Source organism: Silurus meridionalis, chromosome 19 (genome assembly GCF_014805685.1).
Source record: "Silurus meridionalis isolate SWU-2019-XX chromosome 19, ASM1480568v1, whole genome shotgun sequence".
NCBI lineage: Eukaryota > Metazoa > Chordata > Actinopteri > Siluriformes > Siluridae > Silurus > Silurus meridionalis.
Window position 1 is genome coordinate 13,576,970 of NC_060902.1, and position 15,219 is coordinate 13,592,188.

Below are 15,219 nucleotides of genomic sequence, written 5' to 3' on the forward strand. Positions count from 1 at the left end.
AGTATTGTTCCAGGGAGTCTATAAGATAAGATATATGCTGAGAAATATTCAATCCATTTTGGCAGCTTATTGTGGTCTATCACGTTGTCAGCACACTTATTTTTTCTTTTACCTTTACAGGAGGGACAAGCTGGTGGTGGATCCCAAGCCACATCCTGAATCCACACACTATTCAGCCCATTGCATTGTGTTCTACGCCGTGACAAAACATTTCCAGCAGAAAAATTTCAAGGTTTCAACGGCTCAAAGTAAATCAAACAAAATGCACGTTAGAGTACAGAATTTCACCGTAGAGACACATTCAGTGTGACTGGAAGCCTGCAAGAGAGAACAGGTTGTACACACCAAGCTCCGTCTGAGCGGAGACTTTCCCTCCTTTCGGATTCTGCACCAAGCCGTTTGGCTTTCATGGCAGAGTAATTAAATCAGACCTGTTTGGCTGATCTGCATTATTCACAAGACATTGTTATGCATTATCACACTTTTGTCGAGACAATAAGAACTCACATGATTCCCATTACGGAAAACAGAGTCGACCCAGTCGTACAGCTTCTATTATTAATTCATTCCTCTTCTCACACACGCAGCAGGATGTACACCGAGCGTTTTCAACAGAATGCTGCATTTGCGTTTTGCTTCAAACAACAAGCAAATGCATTTTTAATGCTGGAAATATAGCATATGAAATAACTCGCCTTGGCACGTGTCATTACAGAGATTAATGCTAAGGCTGTAATTATAGTAATTACCTTACCACCTACTGCTAAGACTAGAGGTCCCTCAAGATCTCTATCAGCATATCCCAATCCTACCTGGTTTTAATCCTAGGGAGCTGGTTGTGCTTCATGTCCAGTAAGAAGTCATATATGAATGTAGAATGCAGGATGACCCTGTAATTAAATTTTATAACGATATAGAAATATGCCAGGATTCTTATTTACAGTATGCCCCATTAAACACCCTCTTAACAAACCTGTAGAAGTGTTTGCTTTACTCTTCAACAACTATCCATAAATAACCCCCTGCCAATCATCCTCTGTGTCCTTACAGTACGACCTACACTGGAAATTGGAAGAATATGACCTTTTACTGACTTCAGTTTTTATACATCTCTAGTTATTTATTGACTTACTAGTGCCTATGCGATATTTCCTGTAAAGGGCATTCAGAATGCTGCTGCTCACCTCCTTTATAACCTGTTACGGTTCTCTTATGTGACCCCCCATACTGAGATTACTTCACTGGTCTTTGCATTCCAGATATCAGTGGCCCCTGCTCTGTTATCTGTACACCATAGTTCAAAACCCCAACACCTGCACACCTACACAGATCATCCTCAGGGTATCTGCTATGTCCTTCTCCACAGACTCTCGCTGCTCTTTAGTAAATCGAAAGATTTCTCACCCACACGCTTTCATGATTTATTTGTACATTCACCTTTATCTTAAGATAACGATTTCAATTTCTCTCCACTTTTAGATTGTCTCAGCTTTTATTCCAGCACCTGGTATTTGAGCATTAAAATAAACTCTAATAATGAGTTATGAATTATTCTTTCATAACTTCATACCAGGTTGTAATGCGGCCGCCTCTATCCGTCATCCTCCTGTTTCCCAAAGTGGCGCAGAATAAAAATGTTCGATCATTCCGAGTTTGGATCCCTGTGATGCCATAGGCAAGAGAACAGAAGTGGTGTTGCACATTCCTTTATCAATCACAGTGACACGGACCTCAGTGAGCTCATGTATAGAATATCGGCAGATTGTGCCGTTCCCCCTCGGTGTGATAGATAGGTGTACTTAAGATGCCGCATGAGCAGCAGTTCAAAAAGATGCTCTTGACTGGCTTCAGGCTTGTTTTAGAGCAGGTGCCTTCTGTCTCATCCCAAAAAAATAAAATAAATAAATAAATATAAAAGGCCAGTGTGGCTTTGACTTTGTTTCAGCTAAAGTGATTGTTGCTTAAAGACCAAGGAATAATTTAGGAAGATCTATGGTGGAAATTACATTTAGAAAACTGTCTAATCACTCACTATATTGGATCTTCTTCAATGCAGTACTTTTTTTTTTATCTCTGTACCAAATCTTCATCCTGTCCACCAATTGATGATGTCCATTAATAATAAATATAAGCTCTGATTTTTGCACATGCACCATTGGTCTATTTTTAATTTGCCAAATTAGGTAATAGTCTTTCTGGTAGAGCATCTCTTTATCCTTTTTCTTCACCATGTCTTTTGTCATTTGGAGACCCCTACTATTTCTCTGCACAAGCATCCCCTTCAGTGGAACCGTGTTCTTTTTGGCTTTCCACATCCCTCTTGCCCATGTGCGCTCTTCAGTAGGAGGGGTGATGTCGCGGTGATGCTGAGTTGAACAGCGCCTTTCCGTTACTCCACCTGCAGTCGGGACGCGAGGCGAACCAGCGCACGAGTCTCAGTCCATCTCCATCCCAAAAGCTTCACGGAGGAATTACCGGAGCTCAGAGAGGAACTGCTTGAGTCGGAGCCGAAAATGAAAGTCGGCTTTGTTCTTCCTCTGGCGTGCGCTTTAGTGCTGAAAAGCTCACTGGTAAGACTGAATGCAATCACACTAGTGAAGTTCAGGTGCGCGCTTCAGCACTTCATCAGCTCATGGCGCACTGAAGCGTCCGTGTGTTTATTTGATTCAATTTAAGTGATCATTCCGTTCAGTGTGTTTGAATAGTTATTGTATATTTTTAATAACAAAAATTCCCCTGTGTAGCTGTTTTGATGGAACTGTAGTGCAGGTTGCCATAATGAGCGCGTTTGTCTCCATAAAGGTGTTCAAAGGTTAATTTTTGTGCCAAAATTGTTGATTTTTTTACATCATCTAGCTAATACGTTTCATGAACCCTGAGAAACGTCAAAAGTTGTATGTGTTCACCAAGTGTGATTATGACCAAAAGTTTGTGGACACCTAACTGTCATTTACCAAAACGTGGGCCTTCCTACAAAGTTGGAAACACACAGTTGTTTAGAATATTAGTATTTAAGATTCACAGGAAACAAGAAGTTCAAACCTCTTCCAGTATGCCGGCGTGTCTGGATACAAAACGAGCTCCGAATTTGGAGTAGAAGATCCTGTGCGTAGTTCAATGCATACCTTAACTACAGATCACCAAAAGATCACCATTGGGACACTCTGGAACACCGAATGCACCTCAGACATCCTTACCTTGTATCTGTGCCTGGACTCACTAATGCTCTTGTGGATGAATAAATGCAAATCCCCACTGCTCCAAAATCGAGTGGAAAAGGTAACACAGAGTAATAACACACTTTGTTGCCCCTGGTTTTGGAACGGGATGTTTAACAAACATGTATGTGTGTGGTGGTGAAATGCACACAGGCTTTTAAAATCTATGTAATGTGCCTCAAAAATTAAAATGATTTGAGCTCCTGTGACCTTATGAACAATATGATCATGTGATCAAATGTGTGAAATACTTGACCTTTAAATATAACTTTCTTGGTCATTGGAATGGTGCTGTTAAGGTACATATAGTTTTTCTTCAGTGTGCATATTTTACTAAGAAAATAAAGCGTAGTTGAGCACTGTTTTTTTAAGAGAGTTCGGGCTGTATACAAGTCACATAGGTAAATTTACAAGCGAAGTTCATGCAACTTTAGATTAGTTATGATGTGTACCCATTAAGTAGGCATCCCTACAAGTCTTAGATTTCCTACCAACATGCTGTGGTGACTGGGGCAAGGAAAAACTCCCTTAGATATGAGGAAGAAACCTTGAGAGGAGACTCAAAAGGGGAACCCATCCTCATTTGGGTAATATTAAGAGTGTGATTATAGTATTTAAACAATACAGAACACTAGAGAGTGAGAACTAATATGAGCACTGGAATCTAAGATTATGAGTAATGTTCTTTCTACAGTCTTATACAGTCATTTGAGATTATGGAACCAGGAGCTACTGAGCAACTCATAAAATAGCTCAACATTTGCGATCATCACAGATCCAACACCAGCTTCCCCATGCCAGAGCCTTTAAACACTCAAAGAGGTCCAAACTCCACATGAAGTGGGATCCAAATGGTGCTGGTACGTCTCTAGATGGTTCGGGATGTTTGCGGGGTCGGGATCTACTTCTTTGAAGGTCCACAATCTTCATGAGGTGGGATGTGACTGGGGCTGGTGCAACCTCATGATGCTTTAGGATGGGTAGAGAAAGAGAAGCAATGAAGTGGAATTAGTGTAGCTGCTGTTCATAATATTAACAAGCACAAGTTTATAATGTGCATGTGATCAAATGTACTGGAGCACAAAAGTTATGATATGTGACGTGTGTTATGTGTAGGCCTCGCTAAAAACATACGTCTTTAATCTGGCTTTACTGCAGTTGTCTCCAGTTCTGTGTTTTTGAGGTATCTTTGTTCTTAGTTTGGCCTTCAGAAAGTGAAATTTATGCTTTATTGAATTAATGTTTGAAGATGTGATTGTTCATTGAACAACATTCCAGAAAAAAAAGTCTTGTTTCACATTATGCTTGAAATCGTTGTCCATCTGCATGGACGCATGAAGCATAAGTGCTGCCAGCATTTAGAGGTTGCAGAAGTAGAAGGTCGGCTTGTCATTGCTCAGAAAATACGTTGCAACACACTGCAACAAGTCGGTTTACATGGCCATCGTCCCAGAAGGAACTTCCTCTTCTGAAGCTGGCTCACAAGAAAGCCCGCAAACAGTTTCCTGAAGACAACCTGTCCAAGAGCATGAATTACTGGAACCATGTCTTGTGGTCTGATGAGACTAAGATAAACTTGTTTGGCTCAGATAGTGTCCAGCATGTGTGGCGATGTCCTGGTAACAAGTAACAAGAAACTTGTGTGTTGCCTACAATCAAGCGTGGTGGTGGCAGCATCATGGTCTGGGGCTGCATGAGTGCTGCTGGTACTGGGGAGCTGTGGTTCATTAAGGGAAACATGGATTTTAACATGTTCTGTGACATTCTGAAGCAGAACATGAAGCCCTCCCTTCAGAAATTGGCCCGAATATATATATATTTAATACACACATAACCACTGTTTTGAAAAAGAGTGTATAGGATGCATAGTTGGTGGACTGAAGAAAGAACTCTGACCCGTGTGCTCTCCAATCTGCTTGTAAACCTTTTCACATTTTTTTGTCTTCAGGATGCTGCTGGAAGTCTGACTATGGATCCATGTAGACTCGGATTTTCCCAGAACTTCTACACCGTGTTTATCCCATGGGAGCAGCTGCGGGGTCACACCATTGTCAAAGGTAAGAGCCATGCAGTGTGTTTAATGAGTCAGGCGTGTTCGTGTGGGTGTTCTTTGGTTTTGCCCACAAAGCTTTCTGCAACAGGTCTTTGTTTTTGCATTTGAGAATTGCGCCTCTCTCTCTCTCTCTCTCTCTCTCTCTCTCTCTCTCTCTCTCTCTCCTCTCTCTTTGTCTCACTCTCTCCTTTTCACTGCAAGCTATTGTTCAATCATTCACTCCTCATGCCCTGCACAATGTGTACACGGTGTTCATAAACAGAGCGTTGTGTTTTCGAAGGCCGCAAAATTCTCTGCTGACGGTTCCTCACGTTAGTGATGAGACATGCACTTTTATTTCCACGCCAGCCTGCTGATATGCAGGTATTCTGTCATTATGGCGCAAACTCTTCCGTTCGAGTCTGTCTCGTCTTCTGTTTGCAACAATCGTGCGTATAGTTCGTCTTTTTATGGGATTATTACAGCGAATGAGGCTCCATAAAAAGTATAATCCACATTAAATGAGCAGTTGAGCAGCTTGGCTGTCTGTAGCCATGAAAATGAAATCTTCTGTTCATCTCCTGCTGTGTGTATTTGTTGGCGACTCTCGCTCCTTCTCTCCTCTCTCCTTGCTGCACCGTGTAATGGGTGTAATACAGTCACTCTATTCTTCTGCCTTCTTTTCACCGAGACTCCAGCGTTCCATTTATTTGCCCAATCTCTTTTCAGTAACTCTGTTTTCATTGTGTGTGCTCGTGCGTGTTGTCCCAGTAACACTGGAATAAGCTTTATCGTGCTTATTCGATATGCTGGTGCCAGGAGCAGATGGATGAATATAAAACACATGGCAAGGAAACGAGAGAAATTGCAACGGCATATGCAAAACTGCCCAAGCTAATTGCATTGTCTGAATCGCGATGGAATCAGTCGATAGCTTGGGTGTAGGATGAGGTAGCGCTCAAATGAAAAATGACTGTTATTAGTGCAATCAGCAGCATGTCAGACTCCATGCTTTTGTCTGAAAAGCTACTCATCTTGCTGTGATGTCATCACCCCTAAAGCATGAAAAAACTGTTTCCAGACAGGGTTGATCTATCGAGATCAGAGGTTCCAGTCGCACGGCTTTACAATGTTTAACTATTTAACAAGCCGTTCGTGAATTGGGCCAGCAGTGTGGGGAGTAGGGAAAGTTTTGAACTGGGGATGGCAGTAGATTCACAAGCCTGGTTCGGTAAATAAGTTTTATTGTGTAGAAAGTGATTCATGAAGTTATTCTTGTGTGTGCATATTTTTGCATAAAAGTACTCCTGACTAGGTGTATATACACGACTACGAATAAAATATGAATGCATTATTTGGACCGAACAAATAATGTGCTCTAAACAAATACAAATGCAGATATGAAGTTCGAAGTTGCTCACGGTAAAGGTGTGTATCGTGACTGTGGAATTTGCTCGAGAGGTTTTCAGATATGAAGCTCACAGGACAGAGAAAGAATTGCATTTATTTATTTTTATATGTATTTGTCTATATTGTGGGAAAGAGAACAACTAGATTTGCTAAAAAATGTGAAAAGTGTTGATGCATATGCACAAAAATCCAGTGGTCAAACTGTGAAGCCATTATGAGAAGCTCCGATCACATTTGTCAATGATTTCAGCATTGCTGATTCTGGGCTACACAACAAGCTGGAGACAGGTGGCAGATAAAACGCTAAATAAAATGATGTAAACTGCATTGATGGACTTTGGCTTTTGAAGATATACTCTTTGTACAGGACATGTGGTCTTATGAACCGCAGGAACCTTTTTGCTAAAAGTGTGAGTGGCTCATCAAGGCGATTTCGTCTGCTCAGGGCAATTTTGGTTAATCTTTGCCAGCAACTCGCCCCACTTTCAGAATAATAGCATCCCTGCGCACATTCAATCCCTTTCTACTCCACATCTCAACAAGAAATCGGTGACAGGTCCAGCGTTTTCCAACTATCTGTGAGCTGAATAATGACACCTAATTATCACTCACACCACATTACATTTCCAGATTTTCACTTCATTGCAGCTTTTCCACACTTAATTGTGGTAATAGGGAGCACACACACAGCCGTGAAAGCTCTTTTTTTTGTTGTTCACTATTAGGAGAGATTCTTAGGAAGGATCTGTATGGTTTTTTGAAATGTCATTCTGTCAAATGTCAAGATCTTTTCTTCTATGTGGGCTTTTGGTAGCAGTAATGGTGATTCTGGTTTACTTGTTCACTTAGTGGGATGTATTCCACACAGCAAAAGAGATTTTTGTTTACATGTCACAGAGAATATTCAATAATCGATTATCCTGATTGGGCAATAATACAGTCCTTGAGTTAGCCAGTATTATTTCTCAGATTATTCAGCTTGAAAGTGTACATTGTAATGTTCAGATTTTCTGTTCATTGGGCTGTACAGTCAGCACCAGGGTAGGTGTAATATTTTCACAGGAACAACGGTGATAGTGGACGAGGATCATGACTAGGACGGAGATAAAAACGGCGCAACATAACCCAGAACTGTCTGAGCAGAGATGCTGCTCGGTTATTCGACTTAAAGTGATCTACAATCTTTGGCATTGACGTTTCTCCTTTCGCTTCCGTCACATCTGTGATTCTGCTTATCAAGTAATTATCAAGCGTTTCAGTGTTTTTTTTTTTCTCGAATTGAAAGAAAACCCAAAATTATGCCGTACAGTGTGTAACACATATTACAAGCCAGTGAATTGGTGAATATTGTTCTGACACATAACTTTGTTGTTAACCAAAAATATATACAGTGGTCCCCCGGTTATCGAACTTAATTCGTCCCCTTATAACCGTTCGAAATCCGAAATGTTCGAAAACCGGACCTAATTATTCCATAAGAAATAATGGAAAAAGAATTAATCCGTTCCCAAACTCCAAAAATACCCAATAATTAACCATTTTTTCCTGTTTTAAGCCGTATTAATACTGTCAGGAATCCTTCTGCCACGCCCCCTTCGGTGGCTGTCATACCTCGGTGCTTCAGGGAATGCCCTGTTCCTTCGCTCATGCGTGCCCCGCCCACATTGAGCTCATCGCAATCGGGCTTCCTCCGTAAAGCACCGTGGATATTATTTATGGACTGCCTTTTGCCGGATTATCCCGATCTCTGCGGGTATTTTGTGTTGGCTCTGTAAAAGTATAAATAAACAACTTTACAAGAGTAAGAAACAAAATGATTACTGTACTTACCGCTAAATATCACTAATATTGTTCACAAACAAAAGTTGCGTTAGAAGCTAAGCTTTCTAACTTAGTCCAAATTGATTTTCTCTTTATTATTCCAATATAATATTGAATAATGTGTTGATAAAAAATATTGAATGTTGCCGGGTTTAGCAAAGCAGAACTTTCAAAAGCTTTCTGAACTGATTTAAAATTGAAATGAACTTGAAGTTCAACTCAAGACCGGCCCGCAGCCTGCTTTTTGCAGTTCACATTTAAATAAATGTAATATAGCCAGTCTATTCTTCTTCCTGTCTTTTGCTAAGGCTCTAGCTTTCTATTTATTTGCTATAATTTCTTTTCGGCACTATGCTTCCATTGTGCATGTTGTCACAGTAACCCTGCAATAAGCTTGTAGCTTTTCTTAGTTTGTATTTTGATTCTGAATACAGGATTTTAACCTCCAATCGCTACCTGTGCATCAGGAATACATTTCAGTCAATTATGAGTTATATACAGTATGAGTGTAGCCTGGGAACCTCTTTACTTTGAGCTTTTTATTTTATTTTTACATTTTTTTTTTAACATTTTCTTATATATATATATATATATATATATATATATATATATATATATATATATATATATATATATATATACTGTACTACGAACATTTCTGTTCTGGAAATCTTTCTCTTTTGTATCCCAACTTTTTACTCCTCCAGAAGACATAAAATTAAGACTACCACCTCTCAGTGTGTGTGTGTGCCAGGATTCAATAAGCACTTGTTTTATCCCATGTGATTTGAGTCCTGTGTGCATTTTACTTGTGTTCACCTGTTTGGTGTTTCTCCTTGATTAGATTGTGTATGCACAGCCTATAGTCGGATAGTTGCGAAGATTAATCGTGCATTATTGTTATTAAACCTGAACCTCGTCTTTTTACCTAAATTTTGCCATATCTATTCATTTAGGATTTGACCATCACCTTTTCCTCTGTGGCTTTTAAATATGGATTAGTATTTTAGTGAATGCTAGATGTAAAGTAAAATAAACTAAATTGAAAGGTCACATTAATGAAATATATTTCGTTCGCCATTTTTGTCTTGGTAAACTTCATCTCTCTGCCTATAGCTGAGTCGTACATGGGTCACGTCTCTTATTAGTTAATAAGTTAATATAGTTTTTTGTCCTCCACGCAATTTTTAAATCTTCTGAACACTAACTGGCTACACCATTGCTAAGCTGGTTGGGAAATAATACCATTATACCATAAGGTCAATGACATGAGTCTGCGGGGATCTACCAGATTTTGTTGCCGATGGTAATAAATATTTATTAAATCTGTTTATACTACTGCACCGATATTCTCAATTCCAATAGGTCAGAAGGTGACTAATTTTCTATAAGCACAACTCTGACAGTCGTTCTGGCTGCAAGGCAAACCAGAAGTTCATATTAATGCACTTTTCCTAAAGCATTAGCGTTTCTATAGTAACAAAGTGTGCAGGCAGACTTATGGAGAGGAATACTCCATACAAGGAATTACAAGGGTCACATTTTTGTTTGGTGTTTATAAATGTGACATGAAATTACTTGTTTTACAGATATCATTACATTCAAATAATAACATTAAATAAACAGTAAAAAAAAAAAAGCATGATTTAATAAATAAAGGAGGTAGTGTAAATGCGTGGGCCATTTCACACCACCATGGAGCTGATGATTTTCTTATGACACCGTACCCGTCATATTTGATTCAGGATAAAATATTCCGGACTGTGGGACTGATGGATTTGATGGAATGGTGTAAATAAAAGGAAATATTGTTGAAGTAATTTCATGTTAATTATTGGTAATATAGGCACTGAATGACTATGCATACTATTACTATGGCAACCTGAATGGCTTTTTTTCTTTTAAAGTCCCCTGTTTGAAGATGTACAGTATATGCCATCATGCAGGACTCTAGCAAGGAATAAAAAACTCCACAATTTGAAAAAACCTAATAAATAGAATCGCCCGGTATGGTTAATCGACATCAAGGCCAAAACAGAAATCAGTATTCATGATAATCTTGTCTTGCTATAATTTATCTTGAGTGAATCTCTTTCGTTCTCAACCTCGACACAGGACTCTGAAGGCCGTAGTCATGTTTTATCAGACTACAGCATTGTAACATAGTTGAATACATGTAAGATCTTATTATATCAGTAATGTTTGACTTTTCACCATTTTTCTGTCTGAGGTCGACGTCTCTACATTGACTTGCGGACAAACGTTTACCAGGACGAAGCCTTGGTTTTGTACGTTATTCTTACCAGAACAGGATGGCTTTTCATATTTGTATGCGCATGTCCCAAATAAACAGTATATACACTTCTAAATGAATCTTTCAATTTAATATCACCCTAAAATTCAATCTGCTAGCTTGCACCCCACCAAGACTCCACCCTGAGGTCCAGTTTTACCTACCCCTTTATCTCCCTCCTTGGCATAGAGGATAAAGTAGCTCAACTAGCAGCCTTTGCATAATTTATGCATGCATAATGGGAATTGCTTTTAAAATACATTGTAAATGAAAGTTACATATTTGGCTAATATACATATTTCTTTTTAAACATGCCATACCAGATTTACAATAGTTGTGCCTTTGCTGTTCTAATACCCTCCACTTTTCTTTAAAAGGCTTTCCATTAGCTTTTCGAGCATGTCTGTGTGGATTTGTGATCATTCAGCCATGACACAGTACTGACGTCGAGTAAGGAATTCAGGTGCACTTGGTATTCATGGCATATCAAAAATGGTCAGCAAGGAAGTCTTTTTTTTCTACCCCACCCTTTTCATATAGAGATTGCTTTGTGCACATGCTGGACCATGTTTGGACCTCAGAGTTCCAAACTGTAATATATCATCATACAGACATCCTATGTACTTGTGCATTTCAAATGTATGCTAGCAGTTTGGAAAAGAACCACATATGGGTGTTACACTCAGGTGTTCACATACCTATGATTCAATTTCCTATTGTTGCAGAGTAGTAAAAAAGAAAATATGTTGGATGTGAGTTTTCCAGTATGTGTGTTCTTTGTGCTTTGGTGATTTCGGGAGAATATTTGGCAAACATTTGTTTCTCTATTTTGTATTATAAGAACAATATATGATTTTGCTCTATATGAATTTGAAGGACATTTCCTGAAATAATAAGGGTTTAGGAAAAAAAAACACTTTTACTTAGTTTCTTTTTCTGTGAATTTGTTTGTGACCGAAAGAATAATACAGTTTCCGGTGTATCTTTGAAGCCACACTCCTCCCTTAGCAAATTTTTTTTTTATTTCTTTGCATTTCGGTTCAAATTGAAAGAGAGGCAGGCAGTCTGCTTGTAGTTTGTAACCTCGGTATAACTGTGTGTGTGTGTGCTGCTCTTTATTAGCATGCCTGTGTCTCTTTATCTGCTGTCTTATTTACTCAGCTTTATATTCACACACTGTTTATTGGCAAGGCAAATGGGGTGGTGTGAAGGGTTTTGTTGTGTATATTTAGCCTTTGTAGAGGACATACATGTATATATACACACACACATACATACACACTATTGTTTACTACACAAGACCTGGATGTGTAAAAAGCCTGTAGATTTTTTGGAGGCTAAAGGAAAACACAGAAGCGGCTGATTATCTTATTATCGTAAACTGAGAAATTAAAAAGATTACAGCTACAGTACTTAGCAGTCCATATGTTGAGTATGCCTCATTAGCTGTTGCTATACAGAGCAGTGGGTTTAGTATTTCCTAGGATTTTTACACTAGGCTGTATACATAATGTGATGAAATAAAAAGCCTGGAAAGGAACACCATGCTGATTAGGAAACAGTCAGACTGGTTCAGGAAATCTACGGTTCCACATATAATAATTACCGGTACTCTGTGCGGCCGTGGTGAGCAGAAAAGCATCTCAAAATTGAATAAAATGTAGTGGGGACAAAAGTTTTTGACCTCATGTGACAAAACTTTGTTTTTATTTCATTTCCTTCACAGTTTCAGTGAACCTAAACCTAATTACTATGACGAATGCTTTCTGCATTTATATGCTTAATTAAGGTCAGCTTGGATCTGACAGAATTTGGTGAAGATCCATTTCAGTTTAATTCCAAAACTGATACTCTAACACAAAGATACACCAGCACACAACAGGGAATATCTTTCCAGTGTTTATCACGTTGTCTTTTATATTCCAGTGGCACTGTCGAGCCAGGAGCAATTGCTCTTGGAGCAAGGGGGTGATGGATGGAGGGATTTCAGTCTGGTGTCATAGATGGTTAGAAAGGGTGCAGTGGTCATCACTCTCCCGAAGACACCCAGTCATAGATAACAAAATAATGCACGTTTTTGTATTTTTAGGTTATGGTCAAGGATGTTAAAGTGGTGTGATTGTAAAAGAAGGATGCCCCTGACTCCAGAGAAGGTTAGAGATAAGGATGGAAACATACTTGGAGTGTTTTGAACATGAAGATTGGAGAGGACGGCAGCTGTTTGAACATCTTAATTTCAATTTGAAATAAGAAAAAAAGTTTACTTTCAGGAAACATATTTTTTATTTTATTTACATGAAGACATGCAGAGTGATTTACTTTCACCAGCTCATTGATCCTGAAATGTTTTATTCCTTTTATACCTCTTTATTCCAAATAATAAGACGAACAATGCGGCTTGTTATGTTTCCAAGACACTGGAAATCTGCAAGTTCTTGAGGTGTAAAACATAGTTACTGTAAATCTTTGTACACTTATACGAATACTATATGTATACCGTAATTTCCGGACTATTAAATGCACCCAAATATAAGCCACACCCACTGAATTTGACAAAGATTTTTATTTTGTGTCTACACCGAAACTAATGAACTTTACACAGGGTTTAACGAAAGACAGTGTCTGTTTAAACAGTAGCCTACCAAGAAAGTCCTTGTTCACTGTCTTCCTCCTTCCTTTCACAACAATTTCTCTTGAGAGTTTTTCTTTTGGCATCGTTGTGCATTTAAAAATCACCATCGGTGAAGCTTTTCTCCCGATGCCGTGCAGCTCAGAACACAGGTGAAGTGTGTTTTCATGCCCGGTTGTTTTCAGCGTGACGAATGATTCTCCTTTCCTGTAGACAGTCCGAGTGAGCGGCAGGTCAAACGTCAGAGGAACATCATCCATATTTATGATGTGGTGCGGCCCGATTCAGTGGGAGCGCATCTGATTTAATATAAAGAGTTTCATTGGTTCACCTGAACCCGTTCGCCAATTTCATTGGGCTAATGTTATGGGGCTCAGTTTTTTGGCTTGAAGCTTGTGAAACCGGGAAAAACACATGAAAAATCCATAAATTAGCCGGTTCATTGTTTAAGCCGTGCCGTTCAAAGAGTGGGAAAATAGTAGCGGCTTATAGTCCGGAAAATCTGGTACTATGTGTATTTTATAAAACATTGTTTTACGGTATAAGGTATTATAACAATTTTCGCAGAGTAAGAGCCAAGTATTAAGCAGTACCGTGCCAAAACATTTTTGTGTTGTGTTTTGATACCAGAATCACACCAACCACATTTTGATCCATCACAGGGTGGGTCTTCTCTAAAAAAGTGTATGTGAGTAGGTTGGTGTGTGGCTCCGCAATGCACTGTGATGCTCTACTAAATTTACTGGGCTGTTTGTGTGTGTTAGTGTATGAGTGAATCTTCAGGGCCAGGAATGGGGTCGAGTAGTGTAATGGGCTGCTGTTGAATCAGCAATACGTCACAAGTTACAGGAAAAAGGATGTTAAGAAAGAGCCGAAAGGGATGGAGAGAAATTAGTGATAATGTGTCATTATTACTCACTCGAGTATAATCGTGCTGGCATTATCTGTACTGCACATGATGGAGCAATCTTTGACGAAGATTCTAAGACGGATAATGATCAGGAGTGAAATGACACCGGGAATTACCTCCAATTCATCGTGCAAAGCATTTAATGATGCGGTAATTTTCGGCTCCATCTTCACTTATCTGTTACATTATGGATTTTAAAGCAGGGGACAGCAGAGAAACTCTTGACTGTGGCAAATAGTTCTACTTTAATTTCATGCTTTGTGTTGTCTTTTGATTTTGTTTTGGAGGTTGCGGTTGTGTAGAGTCCAGAAATGGCTGGATTCCAAATGCTGACCTTTAAAATAATCACATTAGTCACTGGAAAAAGGACTGGTGTTGGACAATTGTGTACAGAAATGCAGAAATTATGTAACCAACCTTGCTTTCTTAGTTAGAGAGTTCTAATACCTATAAAAACTTTGAGAACCTGATTACAGAAGGTAATCGCTTCTGCATATGAATATATATAAAAATATGTTTTGTGTCCAAGGAAATCAAATAAAAGCTATTGCATATTTTAAATTCTTTAAAGCTTTTGATGTATCTGTGGACACATTCGGTATCCACTTGATATCTTATATATTATAACTCACGACTAAACACTTTCAACAGAAATTTCAACAGTACATGTCCATCGATATACTCTGTATATATTTACAGAGTGCACATAGTTTACTCATTAATTTTGTTAAGTCCTAATGTCAGAACAAGCGTTCTTAATGGATTGGGCTGATGCCTGTATACCAACATAGTCATGCCAGGATACCTTGCATAAGGATAAGTGTTCTAGTGACTGATATTGGTTTTAGTACTGAAACCCATTGGTCCAATGCTCCACATTCAATTAAGATGTCCCATACTATTTTA

General features: G+C 38.9%; 1 protein-coding gene across 3 annotated transcripts in view; it reads left to right on the plus strand.

The window, feature by feature from the left end:
* The first annotated feature begins 1,129 nt into the window (after positions 1-1,129).
* Positions 1,130-15,219, plus strand: part of cdh4 (cadherin 4, type 1, R-cadherin (retinal)) — a 412,242-nt gene continuing 398,152 nt past the window's right edge. For 2 of the 3 annotated variants that reach the window (XM_046875037.1, XM_046875039.1), the window contains exons 1-2: positions 1,130-2,570; positions 5,167-5,275. In XM_046875037.1, the coding sequence (XP_046730993.1) occupies positions 2,514-2,570; positions 5,167-5,275 (166 nt within the window). In that variant the 5' untranslated portion in view covers positions 1,130-2,513. The remainder of the gene's footprint in view (positions 2,571-5,166; positions 5,276-15,219) is intronic. The other variant, XM_046875038.1, reaches the window with a different exon arrangement.